Here is a 26,687-nt window from a genome sequence, read left to right on the forward strand (position 1 = left end):
GAGGGGGGATAGAGGGGAGGAGCCTGTCACACGTCAAATAAATTTAAAGTGCCGACTCCAACCATCACTCAAACTACCCAGCGTAAGCAGACCTTGCAGTGTCCCCTGTGAAGGAAGGAGAAATAATAAAAAGAACTCATATGCTAATCACCTAACATGATAATACCTTTTAATGTAAGTCAATCCACACTAGGCAATGTACTTGTGGCTGCATGTAAAGTATCCAGTAGGACTAGATGACAACAATATTTGTCTTTAAAAAATTCTGGTACATTCGTTACATGCAGTAGGAAATTATTTGTTAATTTTTTTTAAGCTATTTCCCTGTACCAATTGTTTGGTTAGGGAATTCCATATCTTTTTCCTGCATAATTTGAATGTATGATAAATATATCAGAGGTTAATTGTAAATTCCCAGTTCCTCTGGAATATGATCTGTATTGTGTCTTCTGACTATATAAAGAGGGCTTCCTAACTAGGGAAAAGGGAGATCTCTTCCAACTGAGAAAAGAGTATGCTGCTGCATTGTATGCAATGAACAGTCCTTAAAGACCCAGCAACCTGGGTCCAACCCGGGAATAACAAATCTTTTATCCTGGGTTGGATTGCTGGAACTGGGATATTCTCAATGGACACCGACCCGGGTCAATCCAGCAACAACCTGAGTTCGACCCGGGTTATTTGTGTGGTGTAAAAGAGGTATTACTTAAACCAGTGGTAGCCAACTCCAGTCCTAAAGCTACCAACAGTTCACATTTTCCAGACAATCTAGCTACTGCAAAGGTGCATTCATTACTCAGACACATTTTAAAAGATCCACAGGTGGAACTAATTACTTCACTTGTGATTCTGTGAGGAGATCTGGAAAACATTAACTGTTGGTAGCTCTCGAGGACTGGAGTTGGCTACCCCATACTTAAACAGTAAACTGACTGAACTGGAGCACTGTGAGGGTATACAATTGTTTATTACGCTCAAGAAGGACACTACATTACTTTGTGGTGGTGTGTGGAGGTCACCATCTGTCCAGGATATTAAAGGGTAAAGTTGGAAAGTTAGGTTAAATCTGGGGTAGCCAACCCTAGTCCTCGAGAGCTACCAACAGTGCATGTTTTGCAGGTCTCCTCACAGAATCACAAGTGAGCTAATTAGCTCCACCTGTGGATCTTTTCAAATGTGTCAGTGATTAATGAGTGCAGCAGCTAGGTTGTCTGGAAAATGTGAACTGTTAGTAGCTCTCGAGGGCTAGGGTTGGCTACCACTGGGTTAAATAGTACATTAACAGGATGGATATGGGGTATATGGCTGTATAGGATAGTAGTAACGTTATAGGGGCAAGTCCTGTAACACGGCTAGGGTTGGGTTATATGGTTGTACAGGACAGCATGGAATGAAGTTAGAGGGGTATGAATTTAGTACATCTAGAAGGGATGGTATTATCCCCATGAGTGGTGGGTTTCCCTGGGGCAGGACAAACCCAACAGGGCAGGTTTGTCCTGCCTCAGAAATACTCACAACAGAAGTGGCAGCCGCCCCTGCTCCCCAAGGGCTGCTTTGTCTGGCACTGACTGTGTGCGGCCACTTGGAATAGTTAAGGGCCACTAGAGGGTGACTTGGGAGAGCTCTGATATTCATGTGTTCAGGTGGACGAACACACGAACACCCAAGCGAGTCGGAACTTCACCAAGCGGTGAGGGGGAGGATCGGCAGCGGGGACCACCGAGGGAGACCAGCGGCGGCTAAGCGACTGGTAGGAACAATGAGGGGGTGGTTGGGAGCAGAGAAAGTGCGTCCACAGTCATCCACAGCAGAACAGAGATTACTGCTCTCCAGGGTTCATCGGCCATGCTTTGTGTTTCTGATTAGATGGTGTCACATAATGGGATCTTCAGGGGCACTTTATGGCTAGAAAAGTTCTTAGCTTCAGTCGCACAAACTGAATCTACGTTTTCAGCCTCAAAATCATTGCCAGACAGCAGACAAAAAATAGTGGCACAATACTGTGGCTCAGCAAAACCAATTACAGCAGCAGTCCAGCTGGAACAGAACATTGGGCAGTATCTGCAATGCTGCTCGGGTTATGTAAATAACTGAAGCAACATACCTGCTCCCTGCAGTACTGAGACACAGAGAAGTGCTCCAGACCATGCTGCACCCTTGACACCTGCTGCAGTAATATGTCTAAAGTAAGTGGACCTAATTCAGTAAGAAATGCATGCGATAAGCTGCTCACAGAAGGAGGACCAGTGACCAGCTATAGTTGGGTGTGGATAAGTTGGTCACCAGCAAGTTGTTAGACAGTCATAAAGTCTACACCATTAGGTAGACAGGCATTTACACCTAGGTTGACATGTGTCTATGTCGACAAGCAGGAAGGTGGACATGAGTCTAGGTCGACAAGGGGTTTTTCACTGTTTTTGACCTGAATGTCGACACAATCAACATGGACACAGCTTAAAGTGCACCACGTCCCCTCGCATGGCCAGCTGCACTCGCCATGCTTCAGGCTCAGTGCCTTGCTACTCTCGGCAAACTATTTTATTCTACAACCATGCTCTAGTGGATGGTAAGGCATGAAATACTGCCTGTCGGCACATGTCGGCTCAAAAAACAGTGAAATACCCCATGCCGACCTTATGACTGTCGACCTAACCCATGTCCACCTAATGACCCTGTCGACCTAGGCACTTGTCGACCTAATTACTGTCTAACAACTTGCTGGTGACCCAAAGACCGTATCCCCTAAAGCTCAGTCAGGGCTAAGTTTCACCTACAGCTGGGTAGAAAAAAAAAATCAAGCATTGGTTGTTCCAACAAGTTGGGAAAAACTATTTTTAACGGTTACTTGGTGTGTGGAGCAAACAAATGATTATTAAACTAGTTGGCTGGTTGAAAGAGATATTCTCGTATATGGCCAGCTTAAACCTGAAGCTAACAACACTTTTTTTAACAGAGGAATAATACAGAACACATACGGAAGACCTGCAGTCATAATACCGATGACAGCATCCCGATGCAGAGAGTCCTTACAGGGTTCAGGTAAGTATATTACCCTACACCTGTTCCCACCTAAACTTCCCTCCCAGTAGCCTAAATTCTCCCCCACCCCTTCTAAAGGACTAAACTTAACCATCCCTCTCTGCAGACTAACCCTATGTCTCCCTCCAGTGCCTAAAACTACCTATGAACACCCACCCAGCCCCTGGCCTAAACTTAACTCACCAGCATACAATCTCAGAGGCTGGGATACCAGCGCTGGAATCCTTATTGATGTTAGGTAAAGTCTCTAGCAGAACACTTAGGTTTAAATTGCGAGGAGGATTGTTAAGCTGTGTACACTCGGTGCAATATATTGCTCAGCAATATATTCCTGAGCAATATATCGTTCAGTGTCTCCTTATCATCAGCGACCATAGATGATGGGAGACTCTGGGCCTTATTTTAGTTAGCAAGCTCCTGTGATCAGCGACCATTAGGAGGCTAAACACGGGAGCGTGCCCCAAGCGATTTATCGCTGCAGCATAAACATATCGCTGGCAATATGGTCGCTTAGCGACCAAATTGCCAGCGATATTGCACCGTGTGTACACCGATTTAGTCCTTGCTTGAAGGGAGGGTGGGTTAGGTTAGGCACTAATGGGGCTTACACACGTAGCAATTTGTAGAAACCAACAACTGCCCCTACCTCCTCCTTTGCTCTCCCCAGCATCGGCATGATGAGAATGATGTGAATGTTTAACTATTCTGTGTAAAGCGCAGCGGGGTATGTGTGCGCACGCTATATAAATAACTGGTAATAAATATTTTTCTGTAGTAACTGTTGGTCACTTACAGCTAGGTTATTTGCTCTACTAAACTACCTACTATCGCCATTGGGGACCAAACCCAGCCATTGATACAGCAAATAAAATCAGTAATTTGCTCACAAACACAGGAAAATGCACACAATTGTTTAAATCGAAACAAATTCAACTACAGTACCTTGTCTGACCGACAGTTTTTGTCCATTTTCAAATTTTGGAAGCAAATTACTGAATTACAAATTGCATTTGCTCCCATCTAGTACCAGCTTTTTACTCTATCCAAACAACTAGCTGGATGAACGCTGGTTTGATGTATGGCCGGAATTAGTTTCTTGGAGGAAAATGTATGTTTTTTTTTGGTTTGTTTGTTTTTGCAGTGTCACAAACAGGACACTTTACTCATTTTTATGGCATGGCCCTGCTGAAGTGGCTACTTTTAGATACAGTAACCAAATAAGAAAATAATAATATGTAAATGTAATGGTGCCCATACACGTTACAATTACTGTATACAATATAGCATCTCATCGCATTTCAGTTTTGCGATGAGATCTAGTACAAAAAGTATGTGCAGTACTTTTTGTACTAGATCTCATCTCATTGCAAAACCGATATGCTATATTGTATACAATAATTGTAACGTGTATGGGCACTTTATCACTATGTAAATGTAAAAAAGATAAACACATTTATTGCTTTAACTAGTAACTCATGCATTTAAGGCATATTTCAGTTCACTCTAGTCTATGGTCAGGTTCAACCAACAGAGAAGCAAAATCTATACCAAGGGTAGTTAAGCCATTAAATGCATATTTTATTCCAGCTATTAACTGAACCACATCAAATTACTTAAACATTAAACTTTACTGAAATTAAGATTTATAAATTTAGAATGTTTTTACAAATATAAAAGGAAGAAATATAGCAATACAATTACCATATTGTAGATTTAAAAAAAAACACAAAACAAAAAAAACCACCAGCATATAAGGTTTCCTCTTGCATCAAATCAATCATTACACAAGCAATTACATAAAACATAAGGCAAAATGATTTCTCATACAGGAGTCAATGTAATTAGGGCACCTAATAAGAACTGGCATATTTGCAGAGCTGCACACAGATAATAACATACAGTGGACGTGATTAAGATGTGTATGCACAACACTGCTGTGTCTTTGTATGCAGCGGTTCCGGGAAGATACAAAATTGTCGTAGGATTTATCTTTTCCATCTGCTTTTGGATCCACTGCTTGCATACAAATATGCAGCTTTGAACAAATATATTTGCAATGGATTCAGAAATCCAATGGTGCAACCTAAGACACCATACTAGCGAAACCTGTCTTAAAAGGTGCACATACACCGGTCCGATTTGGCTTGTTTTCATCCAATTTCAAAGGATTGGGAGGATATATTGGATAAAAAAACTGGCCAAATCGGAGGTGTTAGACATCAGATCGGATCTGATGCACGTGTTCCTTGGCACATCGATCAGACCCTGGAGATCTTATGTGCAGCACACAAGATAAATCTGACCATCAGCAGCACTCAGTGTTTGCTTTTTAGCACCTGCGATTTATCGTATCACATTTCCCTTGAACTCCCCCGGCAGCTCTTTTGCATGCGATAAATCACATTTGTTTTATTGCATGTTAAAATGACACATCAAGTTCAAAGTCAGATGGAGCTCTCCCAGGGAGTTGCTTCAGACCAGCCGGATGGGTGTATGGGCTTCTTAAGACTCAGTTGCGTACTGCGACTCGAATCCAAAACAATCGCAACAAACCTGCATTTTAATGACCCCAAGTAGCTGATGTCAATGTTTTTCTAAACCACATCACCATGACATTCGTAAGACCATCACAACTCATCTACAGTGTGAAAAAGATGCTTGTGCAGTACAATAACAATGTAAATGTTCAAAAATATCAGAACTCTGAATCAGGGCCGGGACAGATGAACTAAACCTTGAGAGAGATAACATGGCAGTTAATAGCTGACTGGCTGATACTACTGTATATTACCTTTCCACTTTATCACTGTCCAAGAGTTATGACATCTACCTCCTAGCGTTATCATAGAGGAGCACAATAAGGGGATGTATCATGATAAAGAGACAGTATAATGATGTGTTGCCCAAGAAACCTTGTCACCTCATTGCAGCCACTTACACATCTCCCACTCTCTATACCCCTAGTCCCTGACCACCTCCACCCTCCACCAGGTGCGGCACACGGGTGTACTGTGGGAATATAGTACCTGAGCAGGCTGCTGAGTGGATGACTGCCAGATCCTCCTCCAGTTCCTCCGGCTCCGCCCCCCGCCGACCCACCGGGACCGGCCCCACTTAGCCGCTTCCCACCTAACAACCTTTCTACCGCTGCCCGGTTACCGGTACGGGAGGCTTCCAGGAGCTCCTGCTCTTTCCCCATCCCGCCGTCACCCCGGCAACCACGCCTCCGCCGCCACTTCCGAGACGAGCGTGATTACGTCGCACGCACATTCCATTAATCCACGGGTTTGTGTATTACTGCGTTACGCATTGACACGCATGTACTCCGTCACTGTTGCTTTGGGCTGCTCTGCTGAATAAAGTTTGTTGAAACGTAGATGAAAGAAAGACGGTATAGTAAAATCACAGGGCACGCCACGGGATCTGACAGTGCTTTACAGTTCACAGCTGCGGCTTCCCTTGTTCCTAGCGAGTCAAATTTGTCCTTTCATTTAGGGGCAGATTTATTAAGCTTGGAGAAGAGATAAACTGGAGATAAAGCGGAGAAAAGGTAAAAGGAGATAAAGCACAGCCAATCAGCTGTGTTTGAAAAAGACAGTTGGGAGCTGATTGGCTGGTGCTTTATCTCCTTTTACCTTTTCCCCGCTTTATCTCCAGTTTATCTCTTCTCCAAGCTTAATAAATCTGCCCCATAGTCACTTACACAGGTAAAGTCAGCATGAGATTTTGACTAGTCAAAATCGCATTGGGATCGCACAACCGTCCAGGGCTGAAGCCCGGGGCTGTCACCGGCGTCCGTGGCCAGTGGACGCCGGCCTGATAGGGTTAAATCGATCATACATATCATTACATTGCTTTATACTGGAGAACTACAAGTGCCAGCAGACCTCCCCCGCATGCTGGGACTTGGAGAACCACAAGTCCCAGCATGCGGGGCATTAATGGGCCCGCTGAGACTTGTAGTCCACCTGTAAAAAGAATGTTTATAAAAAACACACACACAGAGAAGTAAAAGTTTATTACACACACACACACACCTCACTTTTACACCAGCGTTACTTACCATTCCTGGATCCAGCGCTGGTCTGGCTGCTTCACAGCCGGCTCCCTCCGCACTGACAGGCAGCGGGAAGAACCGGCTTTCTCCGTTGCCTCTAACAGCTTCTGTAGCGCTGTCCCAGCGCTACAGAGGCTGAGAGCGCGATTGGCCGATACGTCTCCATGGAGACGCATAGCTCAGTCCTGATTGGCTGAGCTATGCGTCTCCATGGAGACGTATCGGCCAATCGCGCTCTCAGCCTCTGTAGCGCTGGAACAGCGCTACAGAAGCTGTTAGAGGCAACGGAGAAAGCCGTTTGGAATTTACATAAGATGCAAAAGGGTATGGGTAAAAACCGTCCCTCCACCCCCATTTTCGGCTTGACAGGCAATTGGGCCCCGGAGGGTACGTTGATAATGTAATCTGGCTTATCAGTGTTCTGCCCCCCGTTCTTAGTGGTGCATTGCGAGGGATGGTCCCGGGTTTAGCTAGTAATAAGTATAGTGAGAAAGAGAGAGATGAGATGTGCAGCACTCATGGCAGAAGAAACACCAGCAGTCAAATATCGTATATCAGGCTATACAAACAAGAATAATAGACAGCTTACCTCAGTGGTCAGGGAACTCGGTCCTCATTACCCCACGCAGTGCATGTTTTGTAGGTCTCCTCACAGAATCACAAGGGAAATAATTAACTCCACCTGCGGACCTTATAAAATGTGTCTGTGAGTAATTAGTACACCTGCGCACCTGCTGGGTTCCCAGCAAAACATGCACTGTGTGGGGAAATGAGGACCGAGTTCCCTGACCACTGGCTTACCTTATACCGCCGCCAAACACTCAGTCGGTTCCGGGTCCCGGGAGAAACGCACTTAAAATTATGTCATCACGTTCCTGTACTACTCCAGTCCTGATTGGCTGAGCTATGCGTCTCCATGGAGACGTATCGGCCAATCGCGCTCTCAGCCTCTGTAGCGCTGGAACAGCGCTACAGAAGCTGTTAGAGGCAACGGAGAAAGCCGGTTCTCCCCGCTGCCTGTCAGTGCGGGGGGAGCCGGCTGTAAAGCAGCCAGACCAGCGCTGGATCCAGGAATGGTAAGTAACGCTGGTGTAAAAGTGAGGTGTGTGTGTGTGTAATAAACTTTTACTTCTCTGTGTGTGTTTTTTATAAACATTCTTTTTACAGGTGGACTACAAGTCTCAGCGGGCCCATTAATGCCCCGCATGCTGGGACTTGTGGTTCTCCAAGTCCCAGCATGCGGGGGAGGTCTGCTGGCACTTGTAGTTCTCCGGTATAAAGCAATGTAATGATATGTATGATCGATTTAACCCTATCAGGCCGGCGTCCACTGGCCACGGACGCCGGTGACAGCCCCGGGCTTCAGCCCTGGACGGGTGAAGCCTGGGGGGGGGGACCCCTTTATTGGGGGGGGGTCCCCACTCCTCCAGGTACCCCGTCCAAGGCTGACCAGCCACGGTGCTCATGTTTTGGCCGGGGGACCTTGTATAAAAAGTGTCCCCCGGCTGTGGCATGACACCGCGGGCTGTTGGAGCCCGGTGCTGGTTTCAAAATACGGGGGACCCCCAGATTTTTTGTCCCCCGTATTTTTGGAACCAGGACCGGTCCAAGAGTCCGGGGCTGGTTTCAGAAATACGGGGGACCCCTATGCTTTTTGTCCCCCCGTATTTTTGGAACCAGGTCCGGCTCAATGAGCCCGGGGCTGGTTATGCTTAGGAGGGGGGACCCTACGCCGTTTTTTTTTTTATAAAAACACTTTTACACATTTTTATTAACAGGACCATGCACAGATCTCAATGATCTGTGCATGGTTCTGTCAAATTCGCCTTTCAGAACCTGGTCTATTTTTTTTGCGATTTTTGGTAACGTTTACCAAAAATCGCACCCTATTACATTTGCGAGTTGTATACTTTATAATGGGAAAACATCTGGATGCGATTTGAAATGTGACTAAAAATCGCACTTCTAAAAGTGCGATTTCGCGGTAAAAAGTGCGATTTTTTTACCGCGATTTTCAACCTATTAAATGTGCGATTTTCGGAAAATGTGCGATTTCGGCCGTTTTTGACCAAAAATCGCACATGTCTAAAAAATCGCACCCTATTACATTTCGCCCCAGGTTCTGACAGACCAGAACCATGCTGGTTAGGTAAAACAAAAATGTGTAAAATTAAAAAATAAACGACATGGGGTCCCCCCTCCTGAGTATAACCAAACTCAAGAGTCAGTTCTGGTTTAAAAAAAAATCACAGGGCAAAGCAAATAGGGTTCCTCTTAATTTTTTTAAAACGGCACCAGGCTCAAGGGCCGGTCCTGGTTCCCAAAATACGGGGGACAAAACAAGTAGGGGTCCCCCTATATTTCAAGAACCAGCACCAGGCAGGGTAATGCCACAGCCTAGGTTCGACTTTTTATACAAGTCCCCCTGGCCAAAGCATTCACCCCCTGACCGGTCAGCTTGGGCAGGGATCCTGGGGAAGTGGGGAAGGTCCCCCCCTCTAGAATTCACCTGCCCAGGCTGAAGCCCGGGCTGTCCATGGTACATCTGTGCGGCACTGGGCTGATGTTTGTGTAAAAAATAGAACAAACTATTGTGTATTGTCCTGCATCTACAAGTCCCAGCAAGCCTGCACCGCATGCAGGGACTTGTAGTTCCACAACAGTACAAATAGTGAAAACAAAACACACACACATATACGACCAGTAAAACTTTATTACATACTAAAATCATCCACTCATACATTACGACCCAGCACCCACGGGTTTCCCTTGCTGAATTGCCACAGCTCCTAGGGTCCAAGGCTGCAGCGCATCACACATCGGTTTCCCGACTGCACCATTCGCCCACTGCAGAATCCATCTGGAAACAACCTCCCCCGACTTTTTTTGGGAGAAAAAAATTAAAATATTTTATTCCATTTTTCAACAGATGAATAAAATATCAATTCAAAATTTCAGTCTTAGATCCAACACCTGAATGACATTAGTTCATGGAGATAATCCGGATAACCCATGGGTTTTTATCACCATGAACTAATGTCATTCAGGTGTTGGATCTAAGACTGAAATTTTGAATTTACATTTTATTAATCTATTGAAAAATGGAATAAACTATTTTAAAGTTTTTCTCCCAAAAAAAGTGTGGGGGAAAGTGTGTGCGTCTTATGGAGCGAATACGTGGGTTAATGTAGCGCTGGGTCTGCTCCCTGCTGCCCAGCATCTCAGAGCCCAGCGGTAGAGCCCGGCATCATGTGACTCATTGTTAGCCGGGAGTGAACGGTATAGCTGGTCGGTAGCGGGCGGTGCTAGAAACTGGTCCCCAGGAGATGTCCATCTCTGAGTTCCTGCCCGGATGGGACTGTGGAGCGGAGCTGCAGGTCCTCCTGGCCTGTGTACTGGTGGCGGTGGTGGGCTGGCTGTGCCGCCTGGCGGAGAGAAGACTCTGGAAACAACCTTCTCCAACAGTAATTGATCATGTCACCACACTCACAAAAATAATAACCTAGTACCAATTGCCTGCTGTAATCAACTCTTTATTTCCTGCATGGTAGTTTCAACATTTTGAAAGGGCCCCCCTCCACCACCAGAAAGGAGAGTACAGAACTAGAGGAGAGTACAGGACTACAGGGGAGTCAGAGGCGGAACTACCATTGGTGCAGCAGGTGCATTGCACCGGGGCCCCTGAAGACTAAGGGGCCCACTTCTGCCACCCACTGCTATGTGGCATATTGTGAACTTGGTTTGGAGTGGAAGAGGAGGGCCCAAAAATGTAGTTTTGCACCTGGGCCAACCACTCGTAAGTTCCGACACTGAGGGGAGTATAGGATGACAGGATGGGGGTAGAGTAGGAAAGGAGGTATAGGAGAGGTTTATTAAATATTTTATTACACTATTTGGTTCATAATAATTTTTTCCTGTTTTCCTCCTCTAAAAACTAAGTGTGTCTTATGGTCAGGTGCGTTTTATGAAGCGAAAAATACGGTAATAATTGTTTTTATTTCATATACAGTATATCAACTGATTGTAATATTTGGTGATTATATAGAGCGCACTTCTATGATCTTTTTCTTTTAATCTATCTACTTCTATTAACAGCGAGGTTCCATAACAATGCTGCCATTCTGCCAGCGAGGTTCCATAGAAATGCTGCCATTCATATTACAAATTCCAACATTCACAGGATGCAGGGAGATACATTGCTGGGTGCACTCCAAAGGTGCACCCACAGGACGCCGATGTCCTAGGATACTTGCAGGGTGAGGCGGCACTCTAGTCATAAAAAAAATACTGAAAGCCAAAACTTGGTAGACATTTCAGCACCTTTTATGTGGTCACCTAAGTTTACCACACCATACACCCCTTATACAAATCATGCAGCACAATACACATAAGGCTCCAAAATTATTATACAAATTTATTATACTTATACTTGCCTCTTAAACATTATGGGCCTTATTCTAGTTCACTCTTTCTGACAAAATCCTTCTTAGATGGACAAAACCATGTGCACTGCAGGTGGGGCAGATGTTTCTTGTGCAGAGAGAATTAGATTTGGGTGGGGTTTTACTTCAAAGTGAGATCTATATTGCAGTGTAAAAATAAAGCAGCCAGTATTTAACCTGCACAGAAACAAAATAACTCACCCAAATCTAATTCTCTCTGCACATGTTACATCTGCCCCACCTGCAGCGCACATGGTTTTGTCCATCTAGGAAGGATTTTGTCAGGAAGAGTGAACTAGAATAAGGCCCCAAGCCACATGGAATGAGCGAAAATACACACTATAGCAAATGGATTGAGCCAAAGTCCACAATATGCTACACAAACAGGGACATTGTGCGCCAAAGGCACACATTAAAAATTTACACCATAATTCCCATTACATGTTAAGGTACACACCATAATGTCCATTATGCATACTTGCCTACTTTCCATTTCACCTCTCTGGGAGAAGCCCAGAGAGGCAACACGTCAGGGGGGCAGGAGCAAGGCTGACATCACTTGGCCCCGCCCCCATCCTGGAAAACTCTGTGATTCGCGGGCCGTGGAGAGGGGGTGGGGCTTAAATGCCACGAAATGCCGCAATCACGTCATTTTAGCCCTGCCCCTCTCCATGGACCCGCGATATCAGGTAATTAAACCAGCGGGCAAGGGGGGAGCGGGGGCTATCTCCAGAATGCGGGAGACTTGCCCACCAAGGATCAGATTTCCGGGAGGCTCCCGGCCATTCCGGGAGGGTAGGCAAGCCTGCATTATGTATTATGCCAAACACCATAATGCCAATTAAAAATTATGCTACATAAGTGTTGCTTACCTACATGCTCATTGTCAGGGGATCCATGCTCGTTGCCATGTGGGATTACATACTCATTGTCAAGGGGAAATACATGCTCGCCACTGGGCAGATGTGACAGCCATTGACAGCCGAGCAGAGAGCGGGGGGCTGCCCAGCTGTATTCAGAGCACTGCAGGTCCTTGCTATTTGAAATAATACCCCATTCACACCAGAAAATGCAGGAAATTACCTGGGAATATGGTCCCAGGATCATGGGGACATTCTCGAGCTGGCCCCTTTTACACCAGCCCAGTCCCTGCATTTTCTGGTGTGAAGGGGAGAGAAAATTAGCGAGTCCCATGTTATCCTATGGGGAAAACTTTCCAGCTTTGCCCGGCGGTATCTCAGTTTAATCCGTCCCTGGCCAGTGGTAACATGTAGGGGGTAGCCCAGCGCAGAGCAAGGCTGCCCCGCATGCTGGGTCCTGCCCCGCGATGAAATCTCAAAAAGTTGTGATTGCATCACTAATATTTGAGCACTTTGCTATATAGCAAAGTGCTGACATGATACTGGGTCACAGCCAGGGGCAAGGGTTGCATTGGCTGCAGATGATGCCATGCAGCCACTGCAGCTCTCCCTAAATGGTAGTAGCAACACACCATCTCCCGTGCCACACTAATTTGTGGCCCCTGCAATGCCTAGTTGCTGTTCCCAGTCAGCCCTTACACTGCGGTCGCATTTTTCTCAATGCGACCACAGTTTCAGGGATCACTGATGAGCACCCCAGCTTGTGTGCATGCACAATTAGTGTGGTCTACTGAATTAAGCCCATAGATTATAGATTTAAAACACCACTGAGACAGGGACGGTGCAATACACTAAAGAAAAATGTAATCAGAACTAAACACAGCTGTATCTTCAGAATTATGGGGGAAACCTTGCACATTTTTTTTGGCAGCACTATGGTGTGCAATCTCAGTGTTGTGGCTGCATGTCAGATTCCCACAGTAACTCAGCCTTGACTGCTGCACTTTTTTTTTTATTATTATTATTATTATTATTATTAAATTATGTTCATTTAAAGAATAGCAATATTATAATTCTTTCTGGGGGGTTTTGCTGAAAAGAAGCACAAGTGGAAAACGTGTGTCATACTTTTTTTGCTTTGCAAAAAAAAAAAATTTTACCATTTACATTTTGATGCGAGATAACGTGAAGCTACAACATCCTATTCCATTATGCAATCTATTCTCTATCCAGTAGCATTGAACTATGCACAAGACAAAGTAATAAAGTATATGTGGGAAAATGCATGCTGAAAGGATGCAGTAGCTCGGCTGAGGGAGGAGGGATAAAGAAAGACTAGAGTCAGGAATGCACCTAATACTCTCCACCCCCACATCACACACATTCCAGCTGCCTGCTGTGATGTCATCTGAGTCACAGGAAGCAGCATAACATGAAGGGGGATGGTGCAGCTCTTTAAATCCTAAATAAAAAAATAATCCTGTCACAACGAAGACAGATGAAAGACGGTAAATTATACATTTTTTTTTATCTCTTGACAAAATGTGCATGTATACAAGTTGACATGTACTAAGCAGTATGTATGCACTTAAACTTGTCTTAGTGTGGGTGTACAGAAGAATGAGTAATAGTAATAGGGAGGATGTCTTTAGGTTACTGTACTAAACTGATATAGTTGTATATCATTATATAGAGTAGCATAACAAAAGAAAAAGTAAAAGAGAGTGATATTAATGTCATATTTCAGTAATATGGTTGGGCATGTTCATTGGACTTTTTGTTTTGGTTTGTCTAATGTATAGAGTACTAACAGCATAGTATTGTCTGTTTCTTTAATTAACCTTTATTTATATACTACCACAATCTATGTCACTTGAATGTTTTCCTGTAACTACCTGTCTTAACACATGCATGAATGTAAACTGACAGCAAGGGCTGCTTGTATTTCATATCACTACATTTTGCATATTCTGGGTTGTGTGTGCCATTAAGGCTATCTGAAGTGGTATACATTCATTATAGTAATCCTTTGAGTGCCAATATCTCTATGAGAGATGCGCAAAATATCTGCAACAAATGCCAACATCTCTTGTGAGCGATGCATGAGTATCAACATCTCAAAAATGTTGTGCCAAAAAAGCTTATATTTCCTATATAAGGCAAACATTGCAGGTCATTATGATGAATAAAAATGTTTGCTTAGCAATTTTCACACCATTTTGGAAAAATTCATTCGGCACTCAAAGGGTTAATATTCAAAATGTTGACATTGAACTTGTCGACAATAACAAATATTAACACTTTATTTTCTCAGATTTTTGGGTTAAGGTTACATTTCTATTACAAACTAGTTGACATTCTGAATGTTGACATATGGTACTACCCACTGTAGAAAATTCAACACTTCAGACTACATAATTTCTGTAACAATTTAAATTTCCCTTTATCACATTGAAAACCTGCCTACTGTACATTGCTTTTTACTATCGCTTCACACCTTTACATATTGGCTAATTTACTATTTTATTGCTGCACCCACTACAACATTTCTCCTAAAAATGCACTTTTGTAGTTGTGCTCATATATTTAGCAGCACTGTTCTTTTTCCTGAAATGTAGCAAAATAACAGCACTGTGTCTATGGGGCAGATTCAAACCTTTTTGCTTGACTGCAAATTCTAAAAGTACTGCACATGTGCACGGATGGTACTTCACTTCACTTCACTTCAAGGACTCCCTGCGATATAATACAGCATATTTTTTTTTCGCTGGCCGCAACTTGATTGACAGGCAGCTGGCATTTGGGGTGGCTCCCGGCCATTTAATGGTGGTGTCAGGAAAAAAAACTCAGGTTTGGAGACCAGTTTTCAGGTAGGCCCTCTAACGCCAGCCTTGGCCCCAATTTGCATATACCATCGCAGCCGCCGAGTACGGTAAGTACAAGGCTTATTTTTACTTGCCTTCCCATTCACAGCCTTGCACAGGGGCAGGTTTTCACTCTGGCAGATGGTGGTTGAACTCGATGGACTAACGTCTTTCTTCAAGCTTAATTATTATGTTGCTAAGTGATCGCAGGGCTCTGCTTTTTAGCAGCTCTGCGATCAGGTCTGAATCAGGCACTATATCATACTGGAAATGGAAATTATATATATATATAATTATATATATATATATATATATATATATATATATATATATAATTTCTCACCTGCACCTTGAAAAAGGGGCGCTGCCCCTAAACGTTGGTTGGTAGTTTTACACTTTTGAATGGACCGCGGTGCCTTCCAATGGGGTAGATATAGCAGCGAACTCTCACCAATAACTTGTTACAGAAATAGATAAGAAAAGAGGCGGCACTCCAACGGATTTGAAATCAAGTGCTGGTGTATTAAGCAATTTTTACAGCATTATAGTAGGTGCAAACGACAACGTTTCAAGACCTGTGCGGTCTTTTCTTCAGGTCATGCATAATGTGCAAGGTGACAACAAACAGTTTCTTACCTCTACATATATATAAGGTGCAGGCAACGTGAACTGTGCAGCGACGATGCCGGGACGCTCCAACTTCCGGGAGGCTGGACACTTAGGGCCGCCCCGTGGGTGTTGCCTCTATGATGTCATTACACCTCCGGACATCGCGCTGTGTGTACAAAAAAATGAATGGTGTTATCATGAGTAAACAATGTGTGAAAAACAAACCTAGGATATGTGCAAAATCGGTGCATATAAACAAGTACACATCTGTAAGAAGACATACATTTAAAACGCTAACCGAATGGGATCATATTATATGTAACATAGCTACCGTAGCTATGTAGCTGACACATATAGTAACATTGTTATTGTTGCAAATAGCGAGAATAGCTATCAAACCCGGCAGTCACGTTATCGGACCAGTGTATCGGACCAGGGCTCCCCCATTTGCGGTTCCCTCTGGTGGCCACCGTCACGACCGTGGCTGCTTGTTAACTGTATATGCGGACGCAAGGTAGGTTATGGTTAGAGATTGCTTGGTGTGTGCGCAAAGGAACAACATGGTAACATCTAATGGCACACTCATTGAGAGATCGAGATACCAGGACCATATGGTATCGATACTCAATATGCTATCAATAAAGGGCAAGTGCAATTGTCAATAAAGGTTTTTAGAAGGTCCAAATAGACACATTCCGATTGTGTTTGCAATCATCACAGGAAAATGTTCCAGGTGAATTTGTCGTTGAGTCCATACGACGCCAGTGTGTTGAGGATGTGAATCCATTTGGATTCGCATTGTGATAGTTTTTTCTGGCAATCACCACCCCGAATGAGAGGAGGTATGTGGTCGATGACCTTACATCGCAGGCTGGCAAGTGAATGTCCTAGTGCTTTGAAATGTTTTGCGACTGGTTGCTCCACTCCTTTCGATTCTTTCCCTTCCAATAATGCACGTATTGAGCCATTGCGATGTTGGGCCATTCTGGTGCAGCGATCCCGGATGGTTTGACCCACATATATGAGTCCACACGGGCAGATAATGATGTATATAATGTGTGTCATAGTGCAAGTTAAGGTCTGTTTCAACTTGTATTTTTGGCCGGAGTGAGGATTTTTAACATATGTCCCTGGCTCCATGTAACTGCAAGTGACACACGTCGGACATCTCACGCCACCCCTGTTACGGGTGGGTAGGAAGGTCTCCTTGGGGATCGGGATGAGGTTAGTTTTAACTAGCATGTCCCTGATGCTGCGACCCCGTCGATAGGCTGGCATCGATGTCTTATTCTTCAGGCAAGGCAGGTCTTTCTCACTGGACACAATGGGCCACAGTTTTTTAGTAGTTTGGGATAAAGACACACAGGCTGGTGTGTACTTGGTGACAAAGGGGATTCGATGATCAGAAGTTTGTAGGGGTGCCTTTTGCAGCAGATCATGTCTAGGGACCTGTAAGCATCTGGGATCTAGGTAGACTCCGCGGTCTACCTAGCTCCCAGATGCTGCGGGCCGCCCGTATCTCCAGTGATAAACCCGCTCTGGCAGCCACACTTGACACCATGATCAACAAATTCGTGACCAGGGGTTACTCCTACAGAGACCTTTTAAAATCTAAAGAAGAGGTCTTACAGATATTCACCTAAACTAATTATCTGAAGGTGGTGGTACTTGTATTAGCGCCCTCTACGCTCCTATTTCTTGTTTCCATTTTGTCTCCCACTAACAGGGGAGATTCTGTAAAGGTAGCTGCTCTCAATCATTGGAAGCGCAATCAGGGTCAACCCCCTTTTGTGTGTATATATATATATATATATATATATATAAAGAAAGGAGTTTCAGAGGGCGCTATGAAAATGATTTTATATTTGTATTGAACAATATTAAAATATACAATTCATGGTACTTGTGTACTATCACGGCGCCCATCGCATCGCAGACCATATCGCATGCGATGCGACGTGATATCGGCCGATGTTGTACAATGGCATACAATTTAAAAATTGTATGTTATTGTATATGGCATACAATGCCATACAATTCGATAGGATGCGATTATAAATTGTATAAGCACCCTAATGGGTGCTTACAATGCTTAAATGCACCCCAACCAGTATAAACGTGAATCCGAAGCGTGGCGACCTTTTCATACCCCCACTATCCACGTCGGCGTGGAGTTGATTTTATAAAGTGCCCGAACGTGGCGAGCGCAGCGAGCCCTGCGAGGGGACACGGATACCTTCAGAGGTATCCGCGTCCCCTCGCAGGCTACACAGGTATCCGCGTCCCCTGCGCTCACCATGCTTCGTGCTCGCTGCGCTCGCCACACTTTATAAAATCAGCTCCCCGCCGACGTGGATAATGGGGGTATATAAAGGTCGTAGGACGCGTACCGCCACCCCTCGCGGGCTCGCTGCGCTCACCACGCTTCAGGTTCACGTTTATACTGGGGGGTGGCGTGGGGGTGCATTTAAGCATTGTAAGCACCCATTAGGGTGCTTATACAATTAAGTATTGTATATGCGTTAAAATTGCATCGCATCGCATGCCATCGGGTGTATGGCATGCAATGTGATTAAAAAATCGGGCGACTAATTATCGGGGCGCGGTGCTAGTACACAAGTACCCAATTCATATAATCACATAAAAATTACATAAAAAAAATATAAAAATGCACCATTTTGGAAGTTTATGAACACTTACAGAAGCTTGTTGGCACTTGATATCTCCTTTGATTGATTGTTAGCCGATGTTGGTATGTATAGCGAAGTTTATTGACTACTTGTTAGTAGGAGTTAGTCGGTTGAGGTGTAGGGCTCAACGCGTTTCATCAAAAAGACTTCCTCAGGGGCAAAAACAAACTGATATACTTCTTATTGAATGGGGTGTATATCATACACAACAATCCGGAATCCGATTTAAATCAGAGGTATTCAACCGTTGGTGAAAGAATCTTCTAGGAAGTGGATCAGCTCAAGTTAATCAGCTCTAGTGAGCTTAGAATCTGTGGTCTTATAACCAGCCAACTACTGCATATATAAGATGTGTATCGTTTGAATCGCTAGTTGGCTGGTTATAAGGCCATAGATTCACAATAGTAAGGCAAGATGATAAGTGTAGAACAGTATCCACACATACTGTATGTTGCTGATCTTCAAATTGCTACTTGGTTGCAGACCCTGACTTTGAGGTGCCATTTCCATCTCCTAGGGCACATTTACAGAGGCTTTTTTCGGGTGTGGATACTGTTCTACACTTATCATCTTGCCTTACTGTTGTTTTATCATCTGGAAGTGTTTACCCTAAAAAAAAAACCTGATGAAGTCTTTCTAAGGACGAAACGCGTGGGGTTGTCATCATCTTTAAAGAAATTAATTAAGACATCATACAATTTTAAAATTATAACTTTTTAATAAAAAAACTGTTAAACTTCAGCAACTTGTATATGTTCTGTTATACTTGAACTATTTGTTTATTACACATAGGGTGGTGGAATCATTTAGCGCTCTCTATCTATTTCTATCTATATATATATATATATATATTTACACATACGTCCTTATATATACGTCCTGAAAGCAGCATTTTATTGTAACCTCCCTTATTCAAGCCTGCCGAGTGCCGTACTACAGACATTAAAAATGAGGCGTGGCCTTCAGAGAGCTAGACCATGCCAATTTTTGATGGTTGCAGCTCTTTGTCTTAACAGGACACATTTTTTGGCTCTTTGTCTCGGATGGGTTGGCCACCCCTGTTCTAGAAGTTTCAAAATAAATAAGAAGTAGATTCTGATTGGTTGTCCATAGCAACATCCCATGTAATATAGGAATCCGATTAATAACTTCCCCCCTCATTGTCTACATAACTCTCAACCTCATGTTCCAACCTCTATCTTAGCGTTAGCCTTGTCTCGTTCTCCTTTACCTTCTCTTCTTCCACCCCTCCATGTCATACTGGAACATTTATGGAAGCAATCCTAATGGGAGCGGGGTCTGGTGAGGGAGGCGGGATTTCTCCCCATAGAGCCTTATTCTAAGTTATACGCAATTACGTCCTACTTTGCATCTTTTGCTGCAGTTGCATCTGTATTTTTATTCTACAATGTCCTTTCGCTGTCCACAGCCTTTACAATCATGCTTTGTGCATTTGTCATACCATTGAAAGTGCCTGATTCAGGTTGGCTCTCTATAAGCAGGGTACATTCGCTGCTTTGCGAGCGGGCAAACACCTGCCCTTCGCCGAGCGTATGGTCACATATGCATATGACTGCATGTGTTCCCTTGCATCCGCATGTGGCCGTACAGGCAAAAACTGGACTGTCTTTTATTTGCCACAGACATGGCCCGAATTTGGGGTGGGTGCTGAGGTCATGTGACCTCAGCCACCTGCCCCAAACAGGCTTCGACATGCCTGCATTCACATGGAGATGCCCAGTCTTTTTGTGGGCACTCTCAGGAAATGCTGGGCATTCCCATTCAACAGCCCACTATCTGCCACTTCCCACACCCATCTGTGTGAACGCCTCAGCAAGTGTGGTATTTGCCAGAGGCATACGCACAGCAGGTCTGCACATGTGTCCAGCAACATCTGTCTCTGGACTGAATTTCGGAAAATAGCGAGTCAACCTGAATCACACCCAAACTTCCATCAGCGTATGCTAGGTGCAGATAATCTGTCAGAATTTGGCCTCTACTGTGAGAAATTTAGGGGTATATACTGTGTGCACTCAGTACCATGCCCATACTACTTCACATCTGCATCTGATTAATAGTATGGTGTCTGAATCTGTACTGTGTCTTTGTACGAGAACCATCGGGACACATGCATCGTGCAACTTAGATGCATGCACAGGCAGATTCAAAGGCGGGACAAGGCTAGGTTCTGAGATAGTGTCTACAGTCACTAGGTGGATCACTAATGGTCGACAGGGACTAGGTTGATACATATAAATGGTTGACACAAGCAAAAGGTCGACCTTGACATGTTCGACACTGAAAAGGTCGACAGGGGTTTCTCACTTTTTTGGTGTCTATATCGATATTTGTCCACATGGACAATTTATAAGTGTACCTGCATCCCCTCGCTTTAGTGTACAAATATGAATTGGGCCCTTTGTTTGAGAGCATTAAAATTAGTGGTGACCTAGCTATATCTGCTGTGGCTGAACACTACAGTATTGTTTAGCAGTGATAAACTGATAGTACATTGCCATTATTTATTGATAACGAAGCACCCATGATGCCAAGCATCCATAAGCTGTATCTAGAGTGTAACTTAACCTAATATTCTCAAAGAAATTATTACATTGTTTTCCTTTCCTGGTGATTATTTATATATATTATTACACTGAACTTTACAAGATATATATATATATATATATATATTTAATGGAATGCGAATTTGCGAATGAAAAGTGCGATATGGTGCCATTTTTAGTCACAAAAAATGTACGATTTTGGAGACATGATAATGTGCATTTTTGTTAAAAAATAAAAATAAAAAAACAACGCGTAGGGTCCCCCCTCCTGAGAATAACCAGCTGGTCCTGGTTGTAAAAAAATCCTCGGACAAAAGAAATAGGGTCCCCTTGATTTCTTTATACCAGCACCAGGCTCAAGTATTGACCTGGTTCCAGAAACACGTGGGACAAAATGAGTAGGGGTCCACCGCATTTCAAGAACCAGCACGGGGCCCAACCAGCCAGCAGGGTAATGCCACAGCCGGGGGGAGAGTTTTTATACAAGTCCCCCCGGTCAAAGCATTCACCCCCTGACCAGTCAGCCTGGGCAGGAATCCTGCGGAAGTTTCTCCGGGGCCCCACGAACGCGGTAGACAGAAGTGGGACTTGGGGATGTGTACATCTGTAGCGGTGCCCTCCTCAGATTGGGAGTTAGGCCCACCCACCAGCCAATGTTCGGGAATCGGGATTTTGGGCCTACTTGAATGTCAACCACTCTTGGCCTCAGAGCACAAATTAACCCCCTATTGGCACTTGCCCACCTTAGGTGATAATTCAACCTTAAATCGGGAAGCAAGGTACACGGTCCGCCCAGAAGGAAGGGGTATAAAAAGAGACAAGCAGACAAAAGGCATGCAGACAGAGATGAAACTCACCAGCACTTATCTTGCACATCACCCTCAGTTCTCCTCACAGGTCCCTGTAAGGAGACAAGAGCACCAGAATCGTGCAGAACCTAACACTACCTAAATTTGGCACAACTACTATACAGTACCTACAACCCATGCCCTAGAACTGAGTAAGAGTGTGTGGTGCGACACAACTAGAACAAACAGGCTAAACAACTTTGCTCTGCACGAACACAACAAACAATACAGTACAAGACTTGCAACTGGGAAAGCCTCTTCAAATAACTGCCTATTACATCTCTCTACCTAGAGCTGAAGTGTTTGTTTGCATCCTCTGCTTCTCCACCCAAACTGTGTCCTTGGCCATCTATAAGCCAATCAGGAGCTGAGTTTCAAACCTATTTATGTTGTAGAACTAGAAGAACCAGCAGGCCCTTTAATACCCCACATGCTGGGACTTGGGGCTCACCAAGTGCCTGCATGCGGGGGAGGCTTGCTGGAACTTGTAGTTCCACAACAAAACCAAATGCTTATTAATCTATTTTTTATACTTTATATACCATCGGTCCGGAGCCCATCATCCAGGGGCACCTGGGACAGCTCCGGGCTTCCGCCCGAACTAGGAGTGCCCTGAAGGGGATACCCCTTTATTGGGGGAGTCCCCACTACCCCAGGGTTCTGGCCTGGGCTGTGCAGCAACAGGTTGATGCTTTGGCCTGGCGACCTAAAAAGTGTCCCCCCAGTTGTGGCATTAGCCTGCTGGCTTTTTGAGCCCTGTGCTGTTTGCCAAAATACGGGGGGACCCCTTTTTATTTTGTCCCCTGTATTTTGGGAACCAGGACTGGGCCATTAACCTGGTAACGGTTATAGAAATACAGGGGGACCCCAGCTTTTTTCCCCTCTGTACTTCTGCAACCAGGATCAGCTCAGCCCAGGGTTGGTTATTGCTGGGCGGGGGGACTGCACATTGTGATTTTTATTTATTCTACTTTTTTACCCTGAGAAGCCTGAACGAATCTGACTGATCCGTGCAGGCTTTATCCAAATAAGACCCAAAAAACGTGGTCTGTTTGTCATTTACTGGTGAATTCGTATTCAAATTTAGCAGTACAAATGGTTGTATATTTGCCATTCATGTAGAACACAATGGCCACATACAGCCTTGTTCTGTTGATGGTGTAGTCCTTCGTACTAGCCAAGTTTGGCTGACCTTGCTGTAAGTTCATAGGCATAGGCATTTGGCTGATTGTAAATTAGCGGGGCACCAGGGGGTGTGGTATAGGGTTCTGACAGTCGGGATCCCGACAGTCATTAGCCCGACGTCGGGATCCCGACTGGCCGGACTCTGACAGCATGGCGAACGCAACAAAGCTGCTTGCGGACTCGCTGTGCTCCCCACGCTGCGGGCACGGTGGCTTGCTACGCTCACCACCTATTCTATTCTATTCTCCCTCTATGGCGGTCGTGGACCCCCACGAGGGAGAATACCCAGTGGCAGTCTGGAACCCGTCTGTTGGTGTTTTAACAGTCGGGATCCCGACGTCGGGTAAATGACTGTCGGGATCCCGACTGTCGGAACCCCACCCGGCACCAGGTCCCGGCTGTGTTTTACATAGAATGAGTACTAATGGCTTAATTTATACGCATTTGATCTTAGTAAATTTTGCACAGACTCTCTACCACAATCCAATCTGTCATCCAAATGTGTCCTGAAATATGACATTCTTCAGTCGGATTTCAGATTGTATTAATACATTTGAGATGTTTATTTAAAGTTACATGCATGGACTATTATTCTTTGAACTGGAGTGTGTTTTGACTCAGTGTCCCAGAGTTTACACCCCCAAAGGGGGGGTACAACAAGTATAATGCCATCAAATTAATACTAATTCCAAAAGACTATGCATCTGTAAGGGTGTTTTATTGGTGTATTAAAACCATATATAAGTGAATTACATAGAAGTTGATTAGATTTCTTGGCTGAACTGCTTTGAGGGTCTTGCTGTAGAATTAGATTTAATTGACCTCCTTGGATCCTGTACAAAGAGCACTGTACTCTATGCAAACTTTTCTTTCCTCCTAAAAAACAGGTATCTGTATTGGTATAGTAATTTAGACTTATATTAAAGACTATGGGGTATATTTACTAATCCCTGGAGAGAGATAAAGTGGACGGAGATAAAGTACCAGCCAATCAGCTCCTAACTGCCATGTGACAGGGTGTGTTTGAAAAATAGCAATTGGGAGCTGGAATGTCTGGTTGTATATCTATCAATAAATAAACCTTGGGTGTGCAGTGGTGCTCTGATATGTGCATGTCGTGATGCATGCGGCCCAAGGCATGCATAAATCTGTGATCCACCTCACACCCAAGAATGGTTTATCTTTCGTAGAAAATGGCCCCTGTTGGTACAAAGTAGGGTAAATCATATGTAGAATAGGAGGAAAGAAACAGTTCAGGAGGATTCAGTACTGAATCCCGGCGGTCGGGATCCCGGCGTTCGGAATCCCGACAGCCGAACTGCCGACAAGGGGGGAACGTGGATCGCCCCCCCTTGCGGGCTCGCTGCGCTCGCCACGCAGCGGGCCCGGTGCCTCGCTACGCTTGGCACACTAATTTATTCTCCCTCCAGGGGTGTCGTGGACACCCACGGATGGAGAATGTGTCGGGATTTCGGCGGTCGGGATTTCGGCGGTCGGGATTCTGAAAGCCGGGATCCCGACCGCCGGGATTTTAACTGCATCCCGTTCAGGATAGGCATTTTAATTAGAATTTTTATTAATGAATAAACATTTAACTAGATAAGAGTAAATAGAATAGTTGTCAGATTCTGTCAGAAATGTGTATGTTTGGCAGTAAGTCAGGGATGGGCTGCTTTTCTGTCAGTAGTATCTCTGGATTGTTTACAGTTGGGTTTCTTTACAGACAGTGCTGTGACAGTTGGAAGCAGTTGAACTGTGTGGTCATTTGGAAATTATGCACGGTAATGTAATCTAAAGTGTCCATTTATGTTACTGCATTTTTTGTCATTGGGGCAGATGTATTAAGCATGGAGGAGAAGCAATAAACTGAGATAAAGTGGAGATAAATTGAAAGGAGATAATGCACCAGCCAATCAACTCCCATCTATCATTTTCAAACACAGTTAATTGGCTGGTGCCAATATATCCTTTCACTTGACCTCCACTTAGGGATGGCCATCGGTGCCTTTGCCATCGATGGTTGCCATTGATGGCAAAAGTGCAACTGACCATCGATATTGCATTTCTATTCAATGGATGACCATCAATGTTTTTGCATATTGATGGTCATCCATTTTCTTTGAAAACAAAAACTGGAGTTTCTGCGCTATTCTTATGTTAAAAAAATGCACCATGGATGAAGTCACTTCACACACATTTTCATCCATTTTCTTTGATTGATTGGGCTGTGGGACAATCAAAATACGGGGGCGGGGCTTCATGGGTGTCGGGGGCGGAGCTAAGCTCCATGTCCCGGCTCCTTGGGGACAAAGTAAAAATGAAACTATTCATTTAAGCTTGACATCGATGGTGGGAAAACAACTGGTTCTCCCCCATCGATGGCAAAGCTATTCTACATCGGCCATAAACCATCGATGAGTTCTAATCATCGATGATCGATGGCCATCCCTACCACCACTTCATCTCCAGTTTATCTCTTCTCCAGGCTTAATACATCTGCCCCACTATACCATGCCATTTAAGAAATATAAAGAGAGAAGTAAAGTAGCTTTATAGTAGAAGCGCACACTGATTCTGGAGTCCTTCATATTTAGTTTAGTTTGGATGACCGCAAAACAGTAACTTTTCTGAGAGTAAAATGCCCACCACTCTGCCACTCACTAACAGAGACCTACTCCATAGGCACTGGTAAGTATGTGGCTTTGGTCATACATACAAAAGGCCTTAAATACCCCATATTCTTCCTGCCTCTCCCATAATGAAAAAAAATTCTCCTTGTTTTTAAAAGATAAACTTTCACAGGTCTACCCTTTTGACCAGACAGACTGCCAATCTTCAGGGAGACAATGCATTTGCAAGAAATAGGTAGAACTAGGGTTGCCACCTCTCCCAGATTTCCGTGAATCTCCCGATTTTGGTGGCAACACTCCAGGAGGCTTTTTCAATATCCCGCATTCCGGGATTCTCCCGGAATCCGGGTGTCTGAAAAAGCCTGCCTGTCCTACTTGCCGCCTCTCCACGTCCCTAACAGCCGCAGCGCCTGCCAGGACTGCCTCCGCAGCCTGACAGATGCACTCGCGAGATGATTATGTCATCATCTCGCGAGTGTCTGCAGTCCCGCCGCCCACCCATCGCTGGTGCACCTGGAGTAACCGGCATGATCATCCAGCTGCCTCCTCTCATCTCCTGCCAAGCCTGGCCCTGCCCAACCCAGCCAACCAGCCCAACCCAGCAAGCCAGCCCAGCCAGCCCTCAAGCCGGCCCAGCCAGCCCGCAAGCCAGCCAGCCAGCCCGCAAGCCAGCCCAGCCAGCCTTAGGTATTTTTTTTTAACAGCCAGCACGGTTTATATATATATATGTATATGCGTGTGTATGTATGCATGTATGTATATTTATATATATGTAGATGTAGTGGGCAAAAATTTGATGTTTTTGAGGTTTTAAGCTATTACAGGGGCCACGCCCACTGTATTGAATAGGCCACGTCCTTTTATTGTGCCACGCCCACTTCTCCGGGAGAGCGCACATT

At 44.6% G+C, this 26,687-nt stretch overlaps 2 protein-coding genes across 7 annotated transcripts in view; one reads left to right on the forward strand and one right to left on the reverse strand.

Annotated features, from left to right (window-relative positions):
* The window catches only part of ANKS1A (ankyrin repeat and sterile alpha motif domain containing 1A), a 145,849-nt gene extending 139,542 nt beyond the window's left edge, over positions 1-6,307 (reverse strand). For 3 of the 5 annotated variants that reach the window (XR_014470387.1, XR_014470385.1, XM_083173136.1), the window contains exon 1: positions 6,066-6,307. Coding sequence is in view for 1 of the 5 variants with exons in the window: in XM_083173136.1 (XP_083029262.1) it covers positions 6,066-6,238 (173 nt within the window). In the remaining 4 variants the exon portion in view is untranslated. The remainder of the gene's footprint in view (positions 1-6,065) is intronic. The other 2 variants (XR_014470388.1, XR_014470386.1) reach the window with 1 other exon arrangement.
* Positions 6,308-13,769: 7,462 nt separating this feature from the next.
* PPARD (peroxisome proliferator activated receptor delta) overlaps positions 13,770-26,687 on the forward strand; it is a 60,016-nt gene continuing 47,098 nt past the window's right edge. Inside the window, exons 1-2 of one of the 2 annotated variants that reach the window (XM_083173138.1) lie at positions 13,783-13,906; positions 24,882-24,939. In XM_083173138.1, the coding sequence (XP_083029264.1) occupies positions 24,933-24,939 (7 nt within the window). In that variant the 5' untranslated portion in view covers positions 13,783-13,906; positions 24,882-24,932. Of the gene's footprint in view, positions 13,907-24,881; positions 24,940-26,687 lie in introns of both variants that reach the window. The other variant, XM_083173137.1, reaches the window with a different exon arrangement.

The sequence above is a fragment of the Crinia signifera genome, chromosome 2, assembly GCF_055691185.1.
Source record: "Crinia signifera chromosome 2, ASM5569118v1, whole genome shotgun sequence".
NCBI classification, from domain to species: Eukaryota; Metazoa; Chordata; class Amphibia; order Anura; family Myobatrachidae; genus Crinia; species Crinia signifera.